The 26,011-nt window shown below is 35.8% G+C and overlaps 1 protein-coding gene across 5 annotated transcripts in view; it reads left to right on the top strand.

The window, feature by feature from the left end:
* RICTOR (RPTOR independent companion of MTOR complex 2) overlaps nucleotides 1-26,011 on the top strand; it is an 86,348-nt gene that overhangs the window by 17,911 nt on the left and 42,426 nt on the right. For 4 of the 5 annotated variants that reach the window (XM_075488755.1, XM_075488754.1, XM_075488753.1 and 1 more), the window contains 8 exons: nucleotides 884-981; nucleotides 9,834-9,898; nucleotides 15,574-15,705; nucleotides 16,732-16,795; nucleotides 21,200-21,326; nucleotides 22,408-22,577; nucleotides 22,822-22,889; nucleotides 23,842-23,909. In XM_075488755.1, coding sequence (XP_075344870.1) covers nucleotides 884-981; nucleotides 9,834-9,898; nucleotides 15,574-15,705; nucleotides 16,732-16,795; nucleotides 21,200-21,326; nucleotides 22,408-22,577; nucleotides 22,822-22,889; nucleotides 23,842-23,909 — 792 coding nt within the window. Of the gene's footprint in view, nucleotides 1-883; nucleotides 982-9,833; nucleotides 9,899-11,900; nucleotides 11,961-15,573; nucleotides 15,706-16,731; nucleotides 16,796-21,199; nucleotides 21,327-22,407; nucleotides 22,578-22,821; nucleotides 22,890-23,841; nucleotides 23,910-26,011 lie in introns of those variants that run through there. The other variant, XM_075488757.1, reaches the window with a different exon arrangement.

Below are 26,011 nucleotides of genomic sequence, written 5' to 3'. Positions count from 1 at the left end.
ACACTGTCCTGCCGCAATACAGAGATACAATTTCTGTTACAGTAGCTCTGCATGCAGCTCTCTGTGCCCAGCCCCACTCTGTGCTGCTTGTCCCACTTTGCCTCAACTCCCAACCTTATTCCAAAAGGTGGGGCAGTATTGTCTCTTCTCCTCATGTTTGGTAGTCCTTTTCCATTTCCCAGCAGAATGCAAGGTCATCAGTTGGTGTCTGAATCCTGGTTTGTGGGGTTTTTTTTTTTTTTTGGTTTTTTTTTTTTTGGGGGGGGGGGGAATGTTCTTCCCGTAGGAAGAAAGGAGAAGATGTTCCTAGTCACCCTGTTTACCCTGTAGTTCACTTCCCATGTCACTGGAAAGTTCTAGCCCTCTAGTAAGTTTAGGGTGATTGTGGACAGATATTAACATGGAGAGCAGAAAAGAGTCCTGTCTTCCGAAAATCCCACCAACCCTTTGTCTGGAGGGAAAAAAGAAGTCATGTGGTGTGGCAGTAACATGCTATCTTTCTACTTCTCTCTTTAAGTTTACTTCTTAATCCCCTTGTAATTTAAAGACAAGGATAAAGCTGTTCAGTTATGAGATGTTAGGATTGGAGTTTCAGATGCTAAATGGATTTCTTTGTCAATTGTAAATCTAAGATATTGATTAAAATCTGCTTTAAAATAAGATTTTCTCTCCTGCATGGGCTTTAGCATTTATTCTAGAGAACTTGGGTATGCCTGGTTTTGGTTCTAAGCATAAATCAAATTGCTTCTTGAGGGAAAAATGATCTGCATCCTTAATTAAGACCAGGAGAGTACCTGTTATATTTAGGAAACTGCATGTTGAATAAATGTTTAGATTTTTTTTTTTGCAATTGTATCTGCTAATAACCTGTTTTCTTTTGCAGAACCCTGTGATAATATGAGAGAGATTCTCCAAAATGTGGCCAAATTACAAGGCGTTTCAAATATGAGAAAACTAGGTCACTTGAATAATTTTACTAAGGTAAGAGCTCAAATGGTGTCATAGAACAAGTGATCATACAGGCAAAATATTTTGCATGTACTCTATCAGACATTGGCTGGGAGATTCATGAAACAGCTTAATATCTAGGAACAGTACTTGAAATCTACACACTATGGGAGAAGAAAGAAGCAAATATGTGAATGCAGGGTTATGCTGAAGCTTGTCTACATGTCCTACTGGCTGAATTGTTGTAGTATTTTAGTGCTTAGAAGCCTGAAATACCTCCCAGTTAATGGGTTAAGTTGCACAAATAGAGCTAAAGATTGGTTCCTGCTCCGCAGAATCAAATAAAGTATGTGAAATGCCAGACTCTGGATGTAAACTGACAAAGTATGATCAGGGGGAGGAGTGTATCACTGAGCATGATATACAGTGGCTTGGACACTAACAGCAACTGTCAACTTTCACTGCAATTTTTGTAGTGAAAAAGATTGAAAGGGGTGATTTCTAGGAATGGTCTGTATTGCTGATTTTTGAGGTGCTTTTTCCAAATCATGGGAATGTGACAGGTACTTGCCTGAAAGTATGACAGATATGTTCAAAGCTGTCACTGTGAGCTGACAGGAGGTAAGAAATAAAAAAATTACTGCAGGATGAGAGTGTAGGCTGAAGAAAGAGGCCATGAAAGGCCTTCAGAAGGAGACCAAGTACCGTTTTCTGGGTAGATGAGGAACCTATGGAGAGGAGCAAAGAGAACTGATAGGAAAAGGGTGTGTGTTGTAGCATACTGAATGGTTGTGGTTGGACCAGCATTCCATTTGTCAAGGCAAGGGAAAAGTGCATTCCAGTCAGTGAGCTAGGAGATGTTGGAGTTTCAGCGTTGGTGGACTGATATGGATGGACCGAATGGATGGACTGATACTTAGAAGGAGCTGGTAAGTTTTACACTTTTCTGATAGAGCGCCACAAATAGGGCAACATGCATGAAGATGAAACCCAAGTTTCTGTGACAGAGGATGGATCCTGCAGATCAACAGTAGCCAAGAAACAAGGTGGTAGTGGAGAATTCTGTGGGTAAAGTAAGGTTTAAATTATTGTTGTTGTAGATGAGCTGATAACAAATCTTTAAGTAAAATAACCAGGAGGCTACTTGGCAGTTTTGAGCCAATCTCAAGTGAAAGAACAAATGCTCAAGGGCAGGTTTGGGAGACCAATTGATATGAGAAGGACAAACATGCATCATAATCTTCGAAGTAGGCATGCTTCTTGTCTGTTAAAAGCACTCCTTGTAAGATTGAACAACACTTCAGTGGTAGAGTATGGGATTCAGCTAGCAGGAGGATGGGTACTGAGAACAAAATCACAATAGCAAAATAAATCACAAAATAAATTTATCTTCTAATGCATTAATAACAAATCTGTAAATGCTTCTTTTTCTGAGTTGGTTCAGAGCACGTGTAGGTCCATAGCATTCACTGAGGAACTGAACTGACTTACACTGTAATCTTTTCTTTGGGTCATTGCCTTATTGTGTCTGTCAGACACCCGCCATTGACAAAATGCTGCTGGTTTTACTTAGATTCCAAACTATGTTGCAAGAAAGTCCTTTATTCTGCTAGAAAAGGCTGATTCATAGCTGTGTTTCCTTTTTGTGCTAATCTGGAAACGTTTAAATGTGCTTCCAAATTCTCTAGTTGTCTTACAGTTAAGGAGCTGAATTGGGTTTGCAGATGCAGGATTCCTAGTGAAAAGTCAATATTTGAAACTATGGATCTTAAAACAGTGTTGATTTTACTATTGAAAATCAGATGTTAAGCACCTGTAAATGTGGTAAACTAATAAATATGCATACTGTAATTAAAGGATGAACTAAAAATTATTTTTAAAAGATAGTTTTGAAAAATTGAATAATTCCATAATTGAATATTTGAAGAATTTATTCTTTATACTTACTTGGTGTTAAAAGTTGGAAAATACTTAAAAAAACACAAGGAAGGTTTTCATAAATTAGACTTAAGACTGGCAAGAAATGATGAATTTGTGAAAAGCAACTTGCTAATTAAATATGACTTTTGAGGACAGAGACTGTAGTTCATAACCTGGTTTTGATCCTGAATCAAAGTGACCATGTGTAAGAGAGTCATCCTACTCTATTTAATATTTAGCACTTGTTCTTATATACATCTTCCTGGAATATCTGCTTTATAAATGTATAACTTGTACATTTTATTTTGAAAACTCTTCCTATTTTTGTCTGAACTATAAATGCAGTTATGAAAATAGAATAAAAGTTGCAAATTGTATTGTAATTGTCTGCCTTGTGGTTGGAACAGTTCTGTGTTTTTCATTCCAGTGCTTAAGAGTGAAAGCCTGGAGCTTGGGGGAGATGGTTTTATTTCCTTTTTGCACTCTGATCTTCCACCATGAATTGATATAGTCTCAGTTCCCCCTTTGTGAGACTGCAGTGTGGGGAGGATAGGTGTGCTAAGAGCTGAGGATGTTTGTATCCTGTCCTGAAATTATATTGAAGATGAACTTGATTTGTCTGTAAATTCTTGCATTTTTATGCTCAGTTTTTGAAAGGCTACTAGTTACCTAGGATGTTTATCCTATGGACAGGGAAAGAACCTTTGAAATTTTTTCATAGCATATTTCTGATAAAACAATATAGAAAAATCTATAAAATTTAACTCTCCCGCTAGGAATATTATTATATTTAAAATGTCAGCACCAGTCTAAGCAGTTGCTCCCCACTACCCCAGATTTTTCCTTCAGAGGCTGGGAAAATCTCACATTTGGAAGAAATACTGTTCTACTTTTTTGGTCAGGGGAAGCAAAATGTTTGTATTCATGCATAAACAAGTAATGTAAGTTGACATGGACTTTCCTGACAGAGATCATGGTAGACATTAAGTTTTGTATTAATTTCAAGATATCTGATGTATGCTAGGTTCAGGTTTCTTTCCCTGCAAGAGGACTAGATTTTTAAGGTCCCGTTTGTTCCCCCCCACCACCTTTATTTAAGGAGAAGGAAAGTAATCACCCTTTAAAAATTACTGAACTGGTACTGAACTAGACTCCAGGATTTTATGCAGAAGTTAAATACTTTAAATAAAATCTATTAAAATAATAGTGGTCAGCAATCAACAGGATTTGTTACTTTATCTGCAAGAATGACACCATAAGGCAGATATTTTGTATGAAGCTTGCATGCCTAAGAGATGAAAGTCCCTTTTCACTTGTCTTTCCCTTCAAGAGGAGTGTTAACTAGTGATGTTCAAGTCCCCATGGCACCCCTACTTACTGTGCAAAGTACACTGTATACGTGCCAGTTTTTTTTACAGAAACTGGCATTTCATTCATCAAGTTTTAGCTAGTACTTCTTCTTAGTAAAAACCTTAATGTTCATGTTCTTGGCTTTTTGGCTGCAGAATATGGGTTGTTCTTGCCCAACAAGTGCTGTAAGTTTTCTGTTCCAAGAAGTCAGCATTCCTAGTCTGGACTCACGCTATGGAAATGTATGTTTAGTTCTAAATTCACAGAATCACAGAATCATATAGGTTGGAAAAGACCTTTAAGATCATCAAGTCCAACCGTAATTGCAGCAGTGGCAGACTTAGAAATTTTTCTCCTCATCTGCTGCTCATCACCTAATAAATGAAGCTTCAGTTTTGTGGGCAAAAAAGTTTATGAGGTACTGCTTAATCTGTATTAGATAAAAATAATCTAGTTCCTTTCAAAGCACTTGTATCACTACTTAAGTTAACCTGAATTTTAACCTGAAAACTGTTTGAGGATTTGTATTTACTCTAGTAAATGGTCAGTGACACTTTCAGTTGTCACAGCAGTTCACAAGCTTGGTATGTGCCTTTGGCTTTGGTAAGCTGTGCAGGATTACCCATCTTTCATTTTTATGGCCAGCTACATAAGGCAAGCACCTTGAATTTTCCCAACTTCTGCTGATTAATACCAAAACATCATGGCTACTTCTTTGGGGTTTTCCCCACCCCCATGAGTAGTAAGTGATGAATTACTGAAAACCAGAAGAAACTGTACAATTGCATTTACTTAGTGGAAAATATCATTTGGATTTGAGGTATTCATTTAGAATCCTTTATTATAGAAGGTTTATCCTACTGTTAGCTTCTGAGAGATCCTTTATACCTTTTTAAACCTAAAAGCATATTTAAATAATGAATAGAAAAAAGGTCCACAGATGCTGTTGTAGGGATTTCTATTTTTCGTTCAAAAAGAAAGGGGCTTCTTTGAGGACAAAATGAAACTTAATTCATTTTAGCTTAAATGTAGCAAGTGAATAGCATCAGAGATACGGAAAATTTTATTTTCAATCTGCTCAAAACTAATTCTGTCATTATTTAATGAGGCTCTACTATTCTGCTGTATATATCTGTTAGCTTTTGACCATGCTCCTAAATTTCACTAGGATGTGGATTGAGCTTGGGGCTGTAGAGGCTTTCCTGGAATCCGTCTCTGATTCATAGTCCATCATTTTAGAGTCTCAGCTGTCCTTTGCAAAACCCAAGTATCTTAGAATCTGAATGCAGTATTGACTGATTATAACATTCATCCAAGTAGCTAAACCACCTTGGGCAAAACTTGAAGTTTGTAGCAGATAAGAACAGAACATCTGGCTATGGGGCATTCAGCTGTGGAACAAATCTGGTGAGCTAATGGGTCTAAATCTAGAGTCTGCAATTTCAGTAGGGGCTTCTCTTATGGCTAGGATCTACTAAGTAGTCTCCTCATAAATATTACTAGTGATGGTTCAAACTGTATTTCCAAAATGACAGTATAATAATTACATTTTGGATGCATAGAATAATATCATACTTTTACCTAGAAATTGCTGTGACTGTTCTGTTAAATATAAATTTGAATGGTCTCAGTGTGCACTCAACTTGTGTATGCTGTTGACCTCCTGTGGTTTTGTTGTTTTGAGCTACTGTTTCCAAGACATGTTGATGTGTTACTCATATTGCTGTGACTCATCCAAGTAGCATGAAGAACTCATAGCTGACAGTAAACATGAAAAAAACCTTCACTGTAAGTTAGCCACTGTCTGGCCTAGCGTAAATGTTATTTTGTCCTAATACTAACTCATACCCTCAAAGAGTCTGTGCTATTCCCATTCATTGACTATTATATAAAAAATTTTGAATTTTAGAGTTGACTTATTGGCAGTTTTAACAAGCAAACTATACTCTGTGTGTTTTTGTGTGTATATATAAAAATCTATAAAATTAATTGTGTCTATATATAGAAATATATACATTTTATGTGTAATATATATATGAAAAATATGAAGTGTATTTGCATAATTCCAGGTGTTTACACAATACGATAATCCATTGCCATTTTAGTGAAATATAGCAATGTGTAGCCAAAAGCAGATTTTAGTATTCTGGTACTGCTTGCCTACAAACTTATGCTACAATGACGTGCATATTAATTTGTTAAATGTTACAGTCAAACATATGACAGTTACTTGGCTTTGTCAGGAATTCAGCCATCTACAAAAATCACTGCATTTAGTCCAGAATCATTGACTTGCTTAGTGTTGTTCTGAAGGTGAAATGAGAAGAAAGTGGCAAAGTTTTCCCTTTAATATATTTAAGACCAGGCATTTATAGCTGAGCAAATACCTAAAGCATTGAGACCAGCTGAACAGTATTTTCTTTATAGCAGCTTCCATCACTTTTTTTTTTCCCCTTTTAAACATATATCAATCCAACCTTACTTTTGCCACTTTTTTTTCCAAGCCTAAGTAAACCCAATAGCTCAGCCTTCATGGGTGTATTTTCTAGCTGCCTTGTACATTTTTCTGCTACACTTTTTCCAGTTTGTCTGCTCGTAAAATTTGGTGCCCAAAATTTTGTTGTTCTGGCAGTTTTGAGAGCAGCCTGTGGGGAGAAAAAAAAAAGGCTTTTTAATGTCAAATACAATGCAGTCCTATTAGTATTTCCAAAGGTAAAATTTCCTTCTCCACTCCCCCCCCCCCCCCCCGAAATGTCATCACATTAACTCATTTAGTTTATAGTTTGCTGTAAGTTACAGGTCTTGCTTTCCTTTCAAAATTTGTTTTTGTATTTAACATTCTGAATGTTTTCTGGACATCCTGTATTTCTCTGCTGGACTCTTCAGTTTTTATGTGTCCATTAATGTGTGGTACCCTGAAGATATGCTGTTCCTTTTATTTAATTGAATTTTCTTACTGAGTTTGGGCACTCCTTTCATGATCACTGGTACATTTTGAATTCTGATCTTGCTGTCCATCTTTTAAATTCTTTTCTGGCTGGAAATCCTGTAAGCACACTATCGTGTGTAAATTGTAAAGAAAGCCAATACATAAGTAATGGTGGTCCATTGGAATGAGAGTAAATTAGCAGCTAAAGTAGCTAATCTTGTACTTACTCTTTTTTAGCCAATTTTTTCTGTTCATTCTCTGAGAAGTATTTCACATGTACACACAGACACCATCAAACACTTTGATAATAATTATCATCACATTCAGAAATTTGAATCCACACAGCAGTTAAACTTGATGAAAGTTGTAACTAAGACAAAGTCAAGTTTCTTTCTACATTAGTGAGGGTGTGCGCAGTGGGAGCACATATGTAGAGGAAAACAGTTGGTATTGAGTAGCTAATAACCATGCTATATGTTTTGGGTGAGAGTGCTTACTAACAACTAGACTAAAGCTGGTCCAGTGAACTGAATGCTCTTTAGCAATTGCATCATGTTAGGTAGGTTCCTGAAACACATCACCTGCTTTAGTTTCACCTCAGGACTGCTCAAGATGCAGGCCAATGGTAAGTGCGATGATAGGAGACTTGCTTCAGAAATGCACTAGTGTGCACAATAGCATCTCTCTCAAAAATGTTTTTTCTTCCATCAGAATTGTAATTCTGTGGGTTTTTTAAAGTAGGAAGAAACGCCGTTGAGGATAATGTGGTGTGTTAAATTAGGATTTCTCATTTGCGTCTGGGGTTCTGGCGTGAAATGATGGGGAGAGGTTTAGATGTATAAATGATGAGCCTAAACAACTATTGATGTACTTGTCTGAAACTGAACAATGAACTGTTTTTACTCACTATCTTCTCACACTGTTTTGCTTACACTCTGCCAGCCAATTTTTACAGTTCATAAGATGTCAATAGAAATGCTAAAGCAGCAGTGGTGGCCTTAGGCAGTTCAACAACATGGCATAAAAATAGATTGATGCTAGGAAGTGACATACTGTCATAACCAGTTAATGCACCAATTGTCTAGTTTTATTATCACTTAAATTTGAAAGGTGGAGAAAAAGAGGTTATATAATAACTTCCCTTATGTTTTATAATCATCGTTGGTTATAGCCACGGTTAAGAAAAATGCAAAATCCAAAATATTTCAATTAACTTAGATTATTTGAGCCCAAATGGGGAGCTGATCCAGGCCAATTTAATAATCTATCTCATTAACAACTTCAGATTTCAGCATTATCACTATGCATTTTTCTCACAATATGAAAAATAATTTCTTAAAATGTAATGTGATCCTTGGAAGAATTTTTACTTGTTGAGCATAAAGCTAAGTATTGTTTGAATTTAACCCATCATGCTAATAAAATGGATTTACTTAAAAGCACAGTTTCTGTGCAATATGCTGGATTTTTGGGTGGAGGTGAACAGTAGAACGGGAGCATGGAACATGTTAAATATTTCAGCTTACAGTAGCCTTAATTTAACTGTTCATTTAGTTTATTATAAATTTCTTACTGTTAGCAATAAATACATATAAAGAACATGACACAGTGCTTTATATATTTTAATACTTTCAGAGCAGGGATATTCACTAGTTAGCACAAACACTTCCTGAATTCCTCACTGAGGAGAAACTGTTAATACGGTGCTGGCTCAGAACTGAACACATGCCTGTTTTGAAAAGAGAGGACAAAGTGCAAAGCTATTGTAATCAGTATTAGTCACTTGAGTTTTTGGAAGTGCTTGGAAAAGTGCTTTGGGATTTGGACGTGAATAAAGTATTTTATAGTTTTAGCTAGGGGTAGTAAATAAGATTACTAGGAGTTTCTTTGCCGCTTTTGCAAAGCAGAACAGCATCAGCTCTTTGTAAGAAGAGACTGTTTTTCTTTCCTCAAGAGGCTAAACCATAGGCACGCACTAGATTGCTCCTTTTGAGATTGGTTTTGGACATAAAAACTGCACTTGTCAGTCTTCAGTCTTGTGTTCAAAATGGATAGATATGGTTGAAATGTTCAGAATTTGCAACAGTTTATAGGTGTGGGTTTTTGTGTGCGTAAATTCAACCTTTGCACTGCTTTTTCAGAGGTACAAGTTCTATGGAATCAATGGCATGCCAGGCTGAATGTCAGTTACAGGACACTTGCCATTGGCAACGCCTTCTTTTTTTCCTAGGCCTGTGCTGCTGTGGCAAAACCTGACAGTGGACCATCAGTGTCAATCTTTGCTTCAGAACTCTCACCCGAGCCCTCTTTTTGAATGCAGATGTGCTTTGACTTCAATCTTTTTCATCTCTGCTGGGATTACCAATTGCCCAACTAGTGGCTCTTCCAAAAAGAGCCTAAAGGAAGCAAGAGGGGCAATCTGGAGTTGAAAAATGGACCAGTAGGCAGCTCACACAATTGTGCAAGCTTTTCTCTGTTATGAGAGGCCACGGATTTGTGTGTGTCTGGTGTATATAGGAACAGAATACCGACAACAGAAATTCTCAGGGAAGTTTGAAGTTGGTATGGTTTCCCTTGCTGTGAATAAAATTCCTCAGGTTTCTTTGAAAGCATTGCCAGAAATCTACAGTTTTACATAGTCATTTTTAAAGAGTTATAAATAATAGATATTTTCTTTTAATTTCAGCTTCTTTGTAATACTGGGCATGCTGAAGAAAAGCTGGGTTTTACGTATGACAGCATCATAATATGGTAAGTAGTAAGGAGCCCTAGAGCAATACTAGGGTACTTTTAATTGTTCTAGGTGTGATTAAATAAACTTTATTTGTACTTTTGAGCTAGTATTTTGTATTTCTAATGTTTTTTAAATTTCATAATGCAAACATATACCTTACAGATATTTTAATGAGTAAAATCAGAAATACATTATTCACTTTCAGGCAAAGAGGAAAAAAAAAACCCCCAAGTTAAAAGTGTGGATTTCTTTTTTATATTCCTCATAGATGTAAAAATACCTTTAAATATCTCAGTACTTGCAGAAAGCACTTTTAGTAAAAATGTGCACCTACAGAATTTAGAGCATACTCTTGATGTAGAATCGGGATTTAAAGATAAACATTTAATGTTAGTTTGGTGTGTATATATGTCTTTGTAGCATTGCTTTCCTGCTACTAAAACACCCTGTGTATGTACTTTCAAGTGGAATTTTCCTTCATTTTGTTGCCATTTCTGACAGTCAGAGGTAGCTACATACTTATTTCCAGAACTTCTGTGTTTTTACACAGACATTGGTCAATTTGTCCTGAGGCTCAGCATTGGTAGCAGAAACAACTAAGATCTAGTATTTTATATAATTTTGTGTTCTTTCAATTTAGTTGTCTGATTTAGGAAAGCAAGCTTAGAAAAGCTAGTCACTCTTTAAGTAAAACGTTGGGAAAACCCGTGTAATTTCTTGTGGAAATATTGTAAGTTGTTTTCTTGAATAGAACTGATGTTCCTTGCTAGAACTAACAAATTAAAAAATGTAAGTATATTTTTGTGAATGCATATTTTGCTGTAAGCTTTAATAGGTTATCATCTTCTGCTCTTATTTATGTAATCTATGACAGTGCTTTATGCTGGCACTAAGCATCAGTTAAGAGTATAACTGCATAATTCAGAGTTCTTTACCAAATACTTTTAAATACAAGTCTTAAAAGGTTATGCAAATACTAGTGTTTCTTTCTATGGGATAAGTTTGCAGAAAGATTTGCTAATCCAAACACAGTTATGGATATTGATAAGGAAGAGATAAAAACATTGTTCTTAGCAGAAAGATGAAGAAAAATAGCCCCCTACTTAGAAAAATGCCAAAAAAGGTTTCTCAAAAAAATGAAAAGACATATAGGAGGAAAATTATCTTGGTTAGTGTCATTACTTTGGTCAGTCCAATGGTTCCTTCAAAAAATTTGAGAAGCAAATTTTTATGCATGTATGTAGGTTATTCTGCTATAGTAATAATTTTCAAACTCAAGGATACCACTCAAATACTCACATTTTAACAACCATAATCGTGCTGATTGGTGGTTCTTCAGAATATTTATAGGATGGATTGTTTTCATGAAATACAGACTTTTCAGGCAAATATAAAAATGTTGCTCTACAGAGTTCTAGCCATTCTGCAGTCATATCCTGTTTGGAGATTATTTTGCTATACAGCATACAGCCATTCTGAGTAACTTGCAAATACTGAACTTTTTAATTAATTTGGAAATGACCTTCAGGTAGGCTAAGTACATATATTCCTTTGGAAATAACATGCAATTTCTGTAATTTGCTCTGCTGATGTTCTCAACGTTATCTTAGATTTCCACAGGGAAACCTTTTTGTTCTACAGAATAAACTTGTTTTTCTTTGAAAACGTGAAAAGTTATTTGGATGCAAGAAACACTTTGTGAGTTTTCCGCATTTGTGAAGTATGAATGGCTAACCTTAAAGCACTAAACTGCAAGGCAATCAATGATTTCAAGAATAATTGTAGATTTCCTATAAAGTTCTAGGTTTTGGGGTCAAAAATCTACCCAAACCAAAGATAGTTGCAGTCTGCAATAATTGCAATTATTCTCAAGTTAGAGATCTGTTTTTTAGAACTCATTCTCTTTTTAGAATTTTTTAGTCCAGGTGCCTGATTATAGTTTCTTCCTGCCAGCAGATGGAGATAATAGTGACACATTTTGTTGTTGTTCCCAGCATAGATGGGTCTTCTCGGTTCCCAGAGCACCATACCATTGACAGATGAGAGGAAGCCTTGAGCCATGAAGGAAATGGAGTGTTGGTAGGCCTCAGAAACTTTTGAGGTCTTTTAGTAATGTGCCAAGAGGCTTTGGCTGTAAAAGGAAAATTCACAATTACCTCACTGGATCAACAGAGATTTGTCAAAACCATGGTTATCTTTCTGTAGTGAATGGATGAGATGCTTTAGAAAAAGGTGCAAGAATGACCCTGTAATAGGTAGTGAATTTCCTTTCTTATTCCATGCTTTGTTAGTTCTTCCAGACTTTTTGTCAGTCTTAACGTTTATCAGCCTTAATGCTGTCTTAGGAAGTTATTTTCATTTCTGCAGTGACACTTAAAATACTAGGGCAAGTAGTATTGCGCTTACTTTTTATCTTACACAATCATGATGCCTTTTTGGCACTTTCAGGCACAGATGCACGTGGAGTGTGTGTAGCAAAAACATTTTCTTGATCTGATGGCTATTTTAGAATCACGTAATATGGGTTTATAACAGTTTCTTGTCTTGATGTGCATTAGCTCACATCTGACAATCTTGAACTTTCTTCACCATTGTGTTAACTAGGCATACAGGTAATTTTTAAGTTCCCTTGAAGTTTGTCATAACCCCATCCTATTCTCATCAGTATAAACTATATTGCCCTCTGTATTCCCCCCCCCCCCCAGTCAAGACTTGTATACTAAATACTGCCTGCAAAAGGAGATTGTGAACCTGGATAAAAATCAGGACAAAAAATTGTCAGGATAAAAATCTTCCATCCACCTCCACATTTTGACTTCATCTTTTCATATTTTGATTTGTGAAACTACTTTTCATCACTCTATAATCTATTATCCCTTAATACAATCTCCAGCAACACCTTATGCCTTTTTATGCACTATTGTAATAACTCCTTTCAAGTCTTTCAAAAGATTAGTATAATATAGTTTGTGTAAACTCTACTGGGTGTTTCACATGGCTAACCAGTTGTATTCTAAGGTGATTTTATTTTAAGATCATAAACAGTCCTCTGGATGCCCTTTGGAATCCTTTTTTTATAGACATGTTTATCGCCTTTTCTCCATCTTGGCTGCTACCGTTTATAATATGGTGCTAGCAAATATATGCAGATAGTTCATGTTAATGTTCTTTCCAAACGCTTATATATGAGGCTTGGAAGGCCACTGACAATACTTACTGGTAGATTTCCTCCAGTTCTTCCATCATTTTCACTACTTAGTCTAACTCATATTTTGTGTAATAAAAAAGGCTTTAGGATAGGAATCTTCATGCAGATCTCTAAAGCAATGACTTATTGTGAAGAAAATGCTTGTTTCTGTCATATCTCTGTCGATCTCTTATTTGCTTCATTCCTTCTCCTTTTCTCCTTTTCCTTTTGTGTTATCCAGTGGGTCCAATTTTAATTTTTAAAGTTTTCTCCTTGTGGTACAGCTGAGAAGTCAGAACGCATAGACACATACAGACACAGATACAGGCACATAGGTTTTCCTGCTTATTTTTTTCCTGCCTGCTGTAGCATATCTTCATTGTCTTTATAAGGTCAGGTTTCTCTCAGGTTTTTGCAGTTCAGTCATTGACTGGTGATTTTTTTTGTTTAGTTTTTGTTTACAATGGAAAGATTCGTTCAGCCTTGTACACTTCTGTATGTCATTGCTTTCACTGGACCTTTATGGATTTTTATAGCCTTTATCTTAGATCGATATCTTTCTGGCTACATATATATTTTCATTGCATTCTCACTATTTAAAGGTAGTGACACATCCCTTTTTGGTACCTTCTGCTTTTGGATGTTGAATCTCATAATAGTGTTGTGCTTTGTAGCGGTTTCACTGTTGCCAATTCTTAAATTGACTTCTGTCTACAAATTAACAATATCCTCCTCTTGCGAGTTGTAGAACAAGCTTTCAAAGCATTGATTGCTTTTGAGAAACTGTTTGTCTAAAGATTGTTTTGGTCTGCAATTCAAGAAATGTTTTCCTCTCAAATATAAAAGTAATGTACTTTACTTGATGAGGGGAGAAAAAATCCAGATTCAGTATTTGGCTGTCCTAATAAGAAATGTCACAGATAGCAACAACGCCGATTGCATGAGTAATGGGTAACTTCTGCCGTAAAAGGAAACTCTGCTGAAGTATCTTAAACTGGCATATGCAAACCAATTGTAAACTGTGAGGTAAAAGTCCAAATAGAAAAAATACCACTGAGTAGAACTAAGTCTTATGTGCTCATCCTTCAGACTTCCATCTCTGGCAAGACTTCCATCTTGGCAATGCTGCCAAACTAGAAACAAAACATGATTCATGATCTAAAGAATACCTAATATCTACTCAGCACAATTGAAGAGTTACTTGTGTGCTTTTCTTGAATGACTTTGGAAATAAATCTTTCCTCTAGTACCGCTTTTTTTAGAGGAAGAATTTTTCTTAAACTCACAGTATTGAGAATCTGTTTCTTATTTGCTTCTAGCTCAGCTTATGCAATTGGTGGCACTCTTTTTATGTGAAGAATCATATTTGCTGTTACAGCAAAGATGGTCTTCCTGAAGTAATTCCCTACTTGGTGCTGAAAGTAACAAACAGTTCATCTTTATTAGCAAATAGTATTGCAGCCTTTCTACTTTGTCTAGATACCACCTGGAAGTAGGTTCCTGTTAAGTGACTTTTACACAGGCTGATTAATGTCCAGATAGATTCAGAAGATTTTTGGCCTTGGAGCAGCTGATTACCATGCATGACGATCCTAGAATAAGAAAAGAAAAAAATAAGCCATTTGTATACATAGAAATTCAGTCTCACTGGCTGAAGTGTTTACATTCTCAGGTGTCCACTGAAAGAATCCTGCTAAAATATGTCACTGGGACGTTGGGGTCAAGGAAAAGGGGCAAATCTTTTGAGGGCCTTCAAAAGGACAGTATGTCACTTAATACTTTCAAACTCCATCTCTGGAGGCCTTCAGTATCTTGTTTCTTTTTACCTGCATAGTGAATTTAGGAAATTACATTATGATGACAATTATGCTTTGGAAAGCTCACCTCAGTGCGAGCAAAATGCTTGCAAAATCTGTCTATAGAGAAATACATTTTGGTTATATGTTAAAATGAAATCTGTAGAAATCTATGCTGTGTGGGGCTGCTTAAGTTATGACTCTGTCATATTTCATGTAAATGTAACATGGTGCCATAACATCTTTAGCGGGTGGTGCATATAATTACTTAAGGTGCAAATTTGTCTCTATTAGGTGTCAAGACATTGGTTTGAGGACTTGTGCTTATGGGTTGGCAGTCTAGCAGAGGAGGAAATGCTCGCTACTTGTTAATTTTCTTGGACTAATATTGTGCTAAGCTGTTTTGTCAAATAAGTCGTATACAGGTCTTGGTCATGTATCATTTCATGGATGTACAAGCTGTTCTTTGGGGAAAAAAATTGGTTTGTGGCTTTTTCAGATTAATATATTGTCCACATCTGCTGGCAGGGTGAAGGTTTGCCTTCTAGGCTGTACAGGTGAATATCTCAAAGACAGAAAATTAATGCAGAAATTTATTTTTAAAAATCAGACTGTTTATTTTAAATTAGTAGGTAGTAGCTGCATGTCAGAGGGTGAAGTCTACCTGCTGCTAAATAATTTTTTGTCCCCACTGTTTTCTTTGTTGTAGTCTGAGGTTAGCTTTACTAAACGAAGCAAAAGAGGTGCGAGCAGCAGGATTGCGAGCCCTCCGCTATCTCATTCGAGACTCCAGTATTCTCCAGAAGGTGCTAAAGTTGAAAGTGGATTACTTGATAGCCAGGTAATTTTTATCTTCCTTGTTGTTGTAAATTGTACAATTGTAAATCACTTGGTTTTTCATGGTTGAGACAGGTGAGAAAAGGTATTTTCATGCAGTCTTACATTCTTGATGTGTAGTTTTATAAAAGCTATTTTTTTCAATATGAATAAAGTCCATTTAAAATAGAAGGATAATACATCACACCAGCTAATCCAAATAAAATGTTGTCCTAATATATGGTATACTATGAGTAATCTGAAAAATTTCTGTGTTTTTCAATCATAAGTGTTATTAATAATAAATTAATCTGTGGTGTTATTAGAAGGTTGAAACATCAGTAATTTTCTTGTCTTAAGTTGTTTTGTGGGAGTTGGTCTGATTCGTTGTATTATCATAGTGCTTCAGAGCCTCTAGTACAAAGTCAGGGCTAAAAAGTAATTCATGCCCAAGAACTTGTAGTCTAAGTTTAACCTATGACACAGCAGAAGAATACCAAAGGGCAAACTAACGATGACATAGTAAGATCAGCATGATGAGTAGATGTAAATATTAGCATTTCTAGTGCTTCCTTTGTTAAAATCTTGTTGGATTTGATATACTGATACAGATGTGTGTGCTTCTGTTTATAAATACACACACGTAGTCAGTGTGCTGTTTATTTTTGTTGGAGCAAAAGGACTTCTCTGATCTGAGAACCCATACAAAACATGTTGATGTGAAACATGACAAATACTTTGTTTAGTCTCATTTGAAATGACAAATGCAGCTAGCTCAGAAAATATTTATTGAGGCTGTTTTGCCTTGCTATTGTATATTTGAGAACATTCTAGTGATTTAATTGTAATTAAGATAACTGAAAAAAATACAAACGGAAGCTAAGTGAACAATCATAATGAGCATGCATGCTGAAAGGCAGAATTTTTCAACAATCAGTCATAATATTCTTTTTCTTTTTATCCAATTGCATAAATACTAATGTGAGATGTTAGCAGCTAAGGTGAAAGTTAGTGTTGTTATAAACAAAATGTGTTTTTTAACTTATTTTAGGTGCATTGACATACAGCAGAGTAATGAAGTAGAAAGAACCCAAGCACTTCGATTAGTCAGAAAGGTAAAATCTAACTGTATATGGTCTTATCGGCTATGCCAGTCGGTCATGCTGACTCCTGGTTTTCTCCATCAGCAGTTTTTTTCACACAGTCTCTTAACACCTTACCTTACTTTATCATGTGAGAAGAAATTATAGCTGATAATTCAAAAGAGAGAAGGAAGGGTAGTGCTGAGACTTGTTTTGATTTTAATCTATTACCACTGAGAATCTCGAGGGGTCTAGAAAAATCCTGCTACTTTTCCTTTCATAGAGATCATACTGGACAAGATTTGGGAAGAACTTACCAAATTATGAATGCAAGGGTATAAGAACCATGTTATTAAGTTTCATGTAATGATTTAACACTAATGATTTAACTTAACTGGTGTATGGTGTGTTTAAGCATCTGTGATCCAAGGATGGGAGACTTTCTGCCATTTAAGAAATGAGGCAAATTGCCATCGCTGGAATAATCAGTTGAAGGAATGCTTCTAGCCTTATTGCTTTACCCATAGAGGTTGATGCTATCCATAGTTCTTTTCTCAGATACACAATAAGACATAATTAGTCTGTGGTGGTTACTGTACTGTGTACCCATGGATGTGAGATGTTTGAAGCTGTGGTAGCTGCATTTTCAAGTTCATCCTAGAGAAATGAGCATATACAGCTACTGAAGGTATTTTTTCAGGCAACATAGTATTCTGCCCTTGTACTGGACTTTACTATTCTTTATTATGCTTATATTCTTCTACTTCTACTGAGCATCTTCAGAAAAACTACCGAAGACTCAAGTAAAGTTTGAAGTAGTTGGAAGAATGGTTCCCCGGGAGCACTATGTCTGTTTAATGTTTTGTCTATATATGTATTTTTTATATATATATTCAGGTTGAAAATATGGAAGTTTGATATGCAATTTCTCTTCTTATAATGAGCTCACTTGGTTTCTGTCTTACAGAAGAGACAATATGCTTGATTAATAGTTGCGCCAAAAAGAGAGTTTTAAAGCTTAAACACCGCCACCACCCCCAAACCCAAACAAACAAAACCCACAACCATAAAGGAATGGATCCTTGAGGAAGTCGCAATTTATAAAAGTTCTTTGCTAATCCGCTTTAAAAAACAAGCTTCAATGTAGAGGCAGAATAACTTAAATCAGAAGATGGAATGGAAACACATTTTTAATTAATTGGTTTTATTTGGGTCAGAAATTCATCCTCATTATTCCTGGGCTTTTTTGAGAATTTCCTAGTTGAGCAAAGACTTCTGTCTTACTTGAAAGAAACAAGAGGAAGCAAGAGAAATAAATCCATTAGTTTGATTTGAAGAAATGATCCTGAAAGATAAGCATTAAAAAATCATACCGCTGACCACTGGTGCTTTTTTCTCCATCATTGTACAAGGATGCTGTACATGGGATGTACATGCATGGAATGTACATAGTTCTTCAGTGCTGAGAACTTTGTTGATGAAAGATATTTTCCTACCTAGAATCTTTTGCTACCTAGAATGTCCTTGTTTCTTAAAAGGCCATGTCAGACAAACAAAAAGCCACCCAGCTTGGCTACCAGTAAAGTTAACACTTTTTTCGTGTCCTGTCTGGGCTACAGTAGTTAAGCATGCATTGGCATAGAGCAGTCAGTACTTGAGAAACTCTCTCTCACAAGGAATACTGTGACACACATCCTGAATGGCCATTCTGTATTTTCACACTGTCTTTTTGTTAACCTGCTCTTGCCCTTTTCCCATCTCTCTTCATCTCCCTCAATATCTCAGACTCAGTGGTTTGATGCCAGGATTCCTAAAAGATTATATAAAGGTCTAGATGAGGAGAATGAATGGCAAATAAAACAATCAGAGTTAATTCATTTGTGCAGGAGATAATTTACTGTGAGCCATGGAAGACCTGAACTGAGTTCCACCAGCATCACAGAACTGTTGTTTTCAGTTTCAAAGTCTGGATGCAATTCTTTAAACTCATCTTTGATAGCAAAAATGCCTATGTAAGAATAGCATAGATATAAAACTTTAAAATCAAAACATTCACTTTCTTCTCTTCCTTTTCATAGAGTAGAAGAACAAAATATAAAATACTAATCCTATTTTATTAATTTATAAAAGGCACTTAATGATAAACTTGTTTTAAAAATGTGCAGGTTAAAGTAGTATAGGAAGAGAAAAGAAAAACAACTTTAAACTTTTTAAAAATTGGTTTCTGAATTTTTTTTGAAGGCTTTGAGTGCTCACTGTCTCTTTTGACTGTAATCACCTCTACATTTCCTAGCTAAGAGCTTTGCAATTTAGCAGTGTCTTCAGCCATGAAAAGGATGGCATAAAGTTGCTTCAGAAAGCGTTTTTACATCTAATAGAAGTCAATAAGACCATTTTTTAATAATTTAATAGGCAGGATGTTTTATTTTCAAAGCAGAAGTCAGGGTTAGGTACAGTACGAACCACCGTCTTTCTTCCCCTTTTTTAAAGGAATCTTTAAAGATCAAATTCATAGTCTTTGTTACTTATTTCATCATAGTAAGTAGGCTTGTAAGGCTTGTTAAGTAGCCTTTTATCACCTGCCCTTGGTCTTTAGAACTGCCTTTCAATACCTAGAGCAGAATTGAAAGCAAATGCAGAAGTTTATTTATTCTACTAACGTACTTGGAATTAAATCTTAAAAGAAAGAAGTATTTCCTTCTCATGTCTTAAAACCAAAGAAACAATGAAGCAGAACAGCCTTAAGAGGCTGTGTCCTCACACTAAGTACATGTCAATATCAGTAGGAAAAAAAGGTTATAATTTTGTAGAGTGGATTGGTACACCCATTCTATTGCTAATTCTTGTTACTTCATGCCATTGTAAAAGTGAAAGACCGCGTGGGTGGGGAAGAATTTGTTTTTTCTTTAGAGTCCTGTCTTAAAGCTTCCTGTTTTGCGGGTTACAACATTATGTATGACAAGAAGTTCCTCAAAAACACGTCTTAAAAATAAGCTTGTTAAAGTGTTCCCATATATTTGTCATAATGGTTGCTCTCTTCTCATTTTAACATCCTCTGCAAAGAGAGTAAAACAATTAATGCCCTTTGTCAAATAAATATCTGTAGGACATCTAAGGGAGCTGTAAAATGAATATAGGACAAAACAGTTTTGGAAAAATAATGAAGATAAGCCTGCTTTTGTTGGAAACAAAAGGGATATTAAACAAAACCTTGGAAAACTGGCCTTAACTTTTTAGTTTTTTGATGGATATTGAGTAATTTTTTTTCATCTCACTTTTATTTATTAGTAGGAAGAAATGTGACATGGTTGAGTGGGCTATAACACATTACGCTGTTCTCTTTTTAAGCAGTCAGACAGACCAAAAAATCTACTTCCTCCTTAGTAATACAACTGTTTAGTGATGTTCATGTTCCGTAGCATAGAGGCTATGTATATTTAATTTTCATAAACTATGAAAAAATGTGAACAAAGAGCTACTCAGCCTTTGTAGTCTAAGCCTTCTTTGAGGGAGGGTGAGGAGTGGTGGTATTGGTTGGTTGTTTTGGGATGGGGTTTTTTGCCTTTAATGTGTGCACAGGGTCTTGCTCCTTAATCTAGTGTAAATTCTGCTTGTCCTAAACTAGCAGCTGAGGATTTCCATGGTGCAGGACCTCTTCAGCAGTGTAAATGAGCATTGCTTGTTAAAATCTGTTCTTCTATTCTGTCTCAAATGTATTGCAATTTTTTTAAATTGTAAAATTGATTAATGGAAACAGGTCTTGTTTTTATCTTTGCTTTTCAGTTTAACATGTTTAAGGTGTGTGTGTTTGTGTTTTTTGTGCCATAGCTATATAACTTATGATGAAGTTGAATTACACTGCAGTTCTAGGAAGATCAGGTACTACGCAAGAGGATATAGGGGTATTACTGACAGTTGCCTTCCACATACTGTAGCAGCTTCTTCTGTTGACTGTCGTTTTTTGTAGTCTGCAGCAATCTAAGGATCTCTCTATAAAACAGGAGAGTTTAGTCTTGGCTAATTAAACAGTTGAATAGGTATTGAAGAATATGCTGCAGTATGAATGAATCTTCTAGAAGAGTTTGTAATCTACTCTGTGTCATTCGATAGCATTCTTTGTCAATAAAGAAATTCTTGGAAGAAAATACGAAAAAGGTAGCCATAGTTCTCTCTGCAACAGTAATCTTTTTAACCCTTTCCTATTATGATAAAATAATATAAAAATAAAAAAACTGAAGCAGGAAGAGAATGGTAAAGTAAATTGACAACAAAGAATTTCAAGAACAAGAGAAATAGTTTTGAGGATTTGCCAGATATGACCAAGTAATATGTGGAGTGGTCTGTCTGCTTGTATCTAGGAAAGAATGCTGGTGAATCTGTGAGTATATTTAGAGAAATATGAAGAAACCAGAGGGCTTTTTCTTTCATTTTTGGCAGATGATCACTGTGAATGCTTCATTGTTCCCCAGTTCTATTACTAATTCTTTGATAGCAGTTGGAAACGATGGTCTTCAAGAAAGAGACAGAATGGTTCGAGCGTGTATAGCCATTATCTGTGAACTAGGTAAGATAACTGAAAGCTAATTAAGAAAAATTTTGACATGGTTGTCATCAGTTTTCTAAGAGATTATCTTCTGTGGGTTTGTATTAAATAAATTGTATTCAAATAATTAAGGGTATTTGTTTAATAATGAATTAGATGTTAAATGTTTTTAAGGGCAGTTTCATGGATTTTAGTTTCATGGATTTTAGTTTCATGGATTTTAGTTTCATGGATTTTAGTTTCATGGATTTTAGTTTCATGGATTTTAGTTTCATGGATTTTAGTTTCATGGATTTTAGTTTCATGGATTGATGTAAAACAAAATAACTTTCACTTAAAATCAAAATCCTTTGAGTAAAATACCTGAAGATCTCAGGTGTGGTACTTTCCATTAAGACTTGCAAATTTTTGATTTACCTTAAAAACGTTTCTCTGCTGCAGTTGATGTTTCTAAAACTAAGGGATTGGAAGTAGGGAGAATTCTGTACACGAGATGCTCACAGATGTACAAGAGTTCAGAGAACTACAAAACATCTTCCTCTAAAAATTTTTAGAGTGAGTACTGTGGTTAGCTGGCTTCTGGAAGTCAGTATTTGTGTCCATGTAAAGGCTATCTGGACAGTGATTTATACTAACTCCCTGTACTTGTATGTGGGTGCTGATTTTTAAAGTTTTTTCAAAATCAATCAATGAGAAATAATTTCAGCAATGTTTTCAAGATACAAACTTCTGTTTTAAAGAAATAAACAATCTGTTACTCTTTTATATCTGGTAGATTATTTTATCCATGTCAGTCCAGTGAAGCAAAAAAACTTTTTGTGGGGAAATCCAGACACTACTGTATGGAAACTTGGTTGGAAATAAGTTGCGAAATTGCTGCACAATGGTGACTGACCAGTATTTTTGTTCATGACAAATTAATCCAAAATCTCAATTCATTGGTAACGTCAGTCAGTTCCATTAAAAGCTTTACATGTGCCTCAGCAGTGTTCAGGAAGAAAAAGATAAGCATACTAAAGAGACGACAAGTTTGTCATATTGGAAGCTGTGAAATGTTTTCTTTCCTATCACTGGCCAAAATGATGTATTTTTCTTTATTTAGCACTTCAGAATCCTGAGGTGGTGGCTCTTCGGGGTGGTTTAAGTACCATCTTGAAAAACGTGATTGATTGTCAGCTAAGCCGAATAAATGAGGCTCTGATAACTACAGTTTTGCACCTCATTAATCATCCAAAGACCCGACAATATGTGCGAGCAGATGTAGAATTAGAGGTGGGTTCAGTTTTACTTGTTTAGTGACATAAATTAAACATTGTATTACTAATGAAAATGTTTACATTTCATCTGAGATTTCACCCTCTGTGTTAGTGCAAGATGTTTAAAATATTTTAGGCTAAGAGCATAATGATTTATAAAGCATGAATAACATGACAGATTGGAGTGGGACTAAGGAAAGGGCAAGACCCTTTTAACTGTATTCTCATGTGAAAGTAATGCATGTCTTTCTTTTGTTTAGCGAATTTTAGCTCCTTACACAGATTTTCACTACAGGCATAATCCAGACACAGCAGAAGGACAACTCAAGTAAGTGTTAGTGCTGCTACTTGTGCTATCAGTTGTATTTATGGTATTGGAATTAAATGATTTTTAATTCCAAAGTGAAAATAAAAGCAATGACCTAATACTAAACTACTTGAAGTTGAATACAGTACGTTAGAATGCAACTTCCTAAAATACTGTTAAGCATTTAAGACTTAAGAGAGCTTGTTTAACCTGGAGAAGAGAAGGTTGGGGGACACCCTCCCCCAAATAGCAGCCTTTCTAATACCTATGAAGACATTATCAAGAAGATGTAGCTAGGGCCCTTTATGGTGGTGAAAGGTGGGAGGACAGGAAGCAAGAGAGAAACTGAAACAAGAGAGTTCCATCTTGATGGGGGGGGGGGAGGCAGAATTTTCTGTGAGGCCAGTCAAGTGTTGAAACAGGCTGTCCAGAGAGGTCCTGCAGCCTGCATCACTGAGCGTTTCTAAGACCCCACTGGGTAAAGCCTTGAGTATAACCTGGTCTGAGCTTAAAGCTGACAACTTCTTTGTGCAGGAGTTTGGACTAGAGACCTACTGAGATTGCTTCCAACTTGAATTATTCCGTTTTTTTCAATTATCAAATGGCATTAGATGCTCAGGTCTGGGTAACTGAGTAAGGTCTGAATCTTTAGGTCCCTGCTGTAGACTCACTGTCAGTGGAGGCACAGAGTGATGCATCTGACCACATATAAGTGTTTACTTTGTGATGTTATCCGCCTACCATGGAAACTCCCCTGAAAAGGGGAAAGTAACAATACTTAAAAATTCTAATCTTTGTGTGTATATACACCCATTGCATAATACATATGCACGCATACATAAAAGATTTCTCTTACTCTGGATTTTGTCCCCCATCTAAAATCTCAGTTAACTGCTTTTTACTTGCTATGTTAGTAACACTGTTTGTTTTCTAGTAATTAACTGTATTGTGACATTTGTTGTTTTAATGACAGGGAGGACAGAGAAGCACGGTTCCTAGCTAGTAAAATGGGAATAGTGGCAGCATTTCGATCATGGGCAGGTAAGATTTTTTTGTTTGTTTGAAGCTGGATGATTGGAAGGGGAATTTTACTTTCTAGTATAAAAGAGTGGTTTGTTTAACCACTCAGAATCTACCTCATTTGATGTCTCTAATTTCTACCAATACCTTCCTACAATGCTACAAAGTCATGTTTTGATATTGTAAAATTGGAGGACGCATACATAGTTTTCTTTGATTAATTCTACTGGCAAGACGCGGCTTCCCCCCTGCTCCCCTCCCTCCCCTCCCCCCCTGTACAGAATACCTTATAAGTTGTACCTTGATGGTGGTACTTGACATTTGATGGGTGAGGAGATGTTGAAAATAACATCATATCATAAGAATTTGCATTTGAGATGGTTCTGCCACTGTAAATAAGAAATCTTTTTGTCTATGTGAAGAGATACCAACAGAATATTTTCATTAGCACCTGCTTTTACCAGGTGCCATAGCTGAAGAGAAATTGCAGATGGATGTAGTTTGGGATTTTTCATGTAGAAGACATTTCTAAATCGAAAAAGCAGGTTTTTGCATTTTTCTAAGTCCTTTCTCTGCAATGTACAATATCTGACATGAAGATACTGCCTCAGGGACTGCTCATTCTTTTAGTCAAGACAGTGTCTTGCAAATAAACTGAATCAGTTGAAATGACCATTTACCAAAATTTGGGTAGGATTTTTACAACCTGTACTTAGGAAAGATCCAGACTGTATAGAAAGCCTTTTTTATTGTAAGACTATTTGCTTTATTTTTTAATGTTCTGAAAATGATCAGTAAGCTTAATTTAATATCCAGGTATCCTTCAAAAGTTTCTCATATGTGTTCTTACTTGTTTGGGGAGGAAGCTTGGGAAGTTTGTTACAACTTTGAAACTTATAGGAAGTAGTTTTTGATAGGAGTGTTGCTGCATCTTCCCTTGTTCATACACTTAGAACTAACTGCATATACCTGAAAGTTCAAGTGACTGAAGAAACAATTGTCTTGGAATATGTTACTTGCCATGGCACTTCCACTGTTACATGTTCATCCTTTTTCATATTACTTGCTATGTTGTAGGGTAACATCTTAAATGTTTTTAGTACAAAAATGTCCTTATACTGTCAGTCTTCCCAAAGGACATGTAGCTAAACGAGACTTAAGGGTGTTCTTGGTTTTTGTTTTGGCTTTTTGGGTGGGTTTTTTTGCCTGTCTGTACTATCCGCTGTGTTCTACTGTTCTGCTCCCCTTATTTTCTAGACTGGGTTATTCTTCAGAGCTGATGGTTACTATGTCCTTTATCCCCATGTGCGATCATGTCCTTAGAAATAAAACTGGGGCATGCAGCAATGACTGCATGCACCTAAATCTATTCCTGCATTGAGATCATGTCCTTAGAGATAAAATTGGGGCATGCAGCAATGACTGCATGCACCCAAATCTATTCCTGCATTGCAATTGGGATGTGGCCACTATATGCTCTTGGAAAAGGCCTCTGAGGTGCACTGTGAAACATGTTTAACTGCCCTTAGTGTGTCTGTGGCCGCATGTGTGTGTCTTAAATTTTTGTGACATGGAAGTTTTGAAATTGAGGACTTTCTTCAAGTTCGTATAAAGCACGTGTCATTAAAGTTACATTTATAATAGTGAAAATAAATAGATGAGTAGGTGATATTTTTCATCTTTCAGTAATTTTTAAAGAATGATGGTTTGGGTTTGTTTATGATATGTGAGACAAAAAGGTGTGCAAACCTGGATTCTTTTTGCTCATTTCAAGTTGTGTATTGGAAAAACTTGTTTGTTTTCTGGATAGCATGTTTATGTAAGTTTTAATTTATTCTGTGAAGTATGAAGAGAAGTGGTCAAGGAAATGAGCAAGGTTACTGTCTTTGCAGCCACATTTTTAATAGAGAGTGTATATAAATTGAGGCTTAAAATCAGTGTAAGCTTTAGGTGGTATTCTGTAACATTCAGAAACAATTTGAAGGTTTTCTCTATTAATATTGAAATATTAAACTAGTTGAGTAAAAATAGAGTGTAGAAAGACCAAATTATAAGAGAGGCTCTGAGATTTTATACAAAGTTAAATCTACTGTGTTGAAACTTCTGGAGATTAGCACTGGTCA

This window comes from Mycteria americana, chromosome Z (assembly GCF_035582795.1).
Source record: "Mycteria americana isolate JAX WOST 10 ecotype Jacksonville Zoo and Gardens chromosome Z, USCA_MyAme_1.0, whole genome shotgun sequence".
Lineage (NCBI taxonomy): Eukaryota > Metazoa > Chordata > Aves > Ciconiiformes > Ciconiidae > Mycteria > Mycteria americana.
The sequence above is the reverse complement of the archived record's forward strand: the minus strand, read 5'-3'. Positions and strand labels throughout refer to the sequence as shown.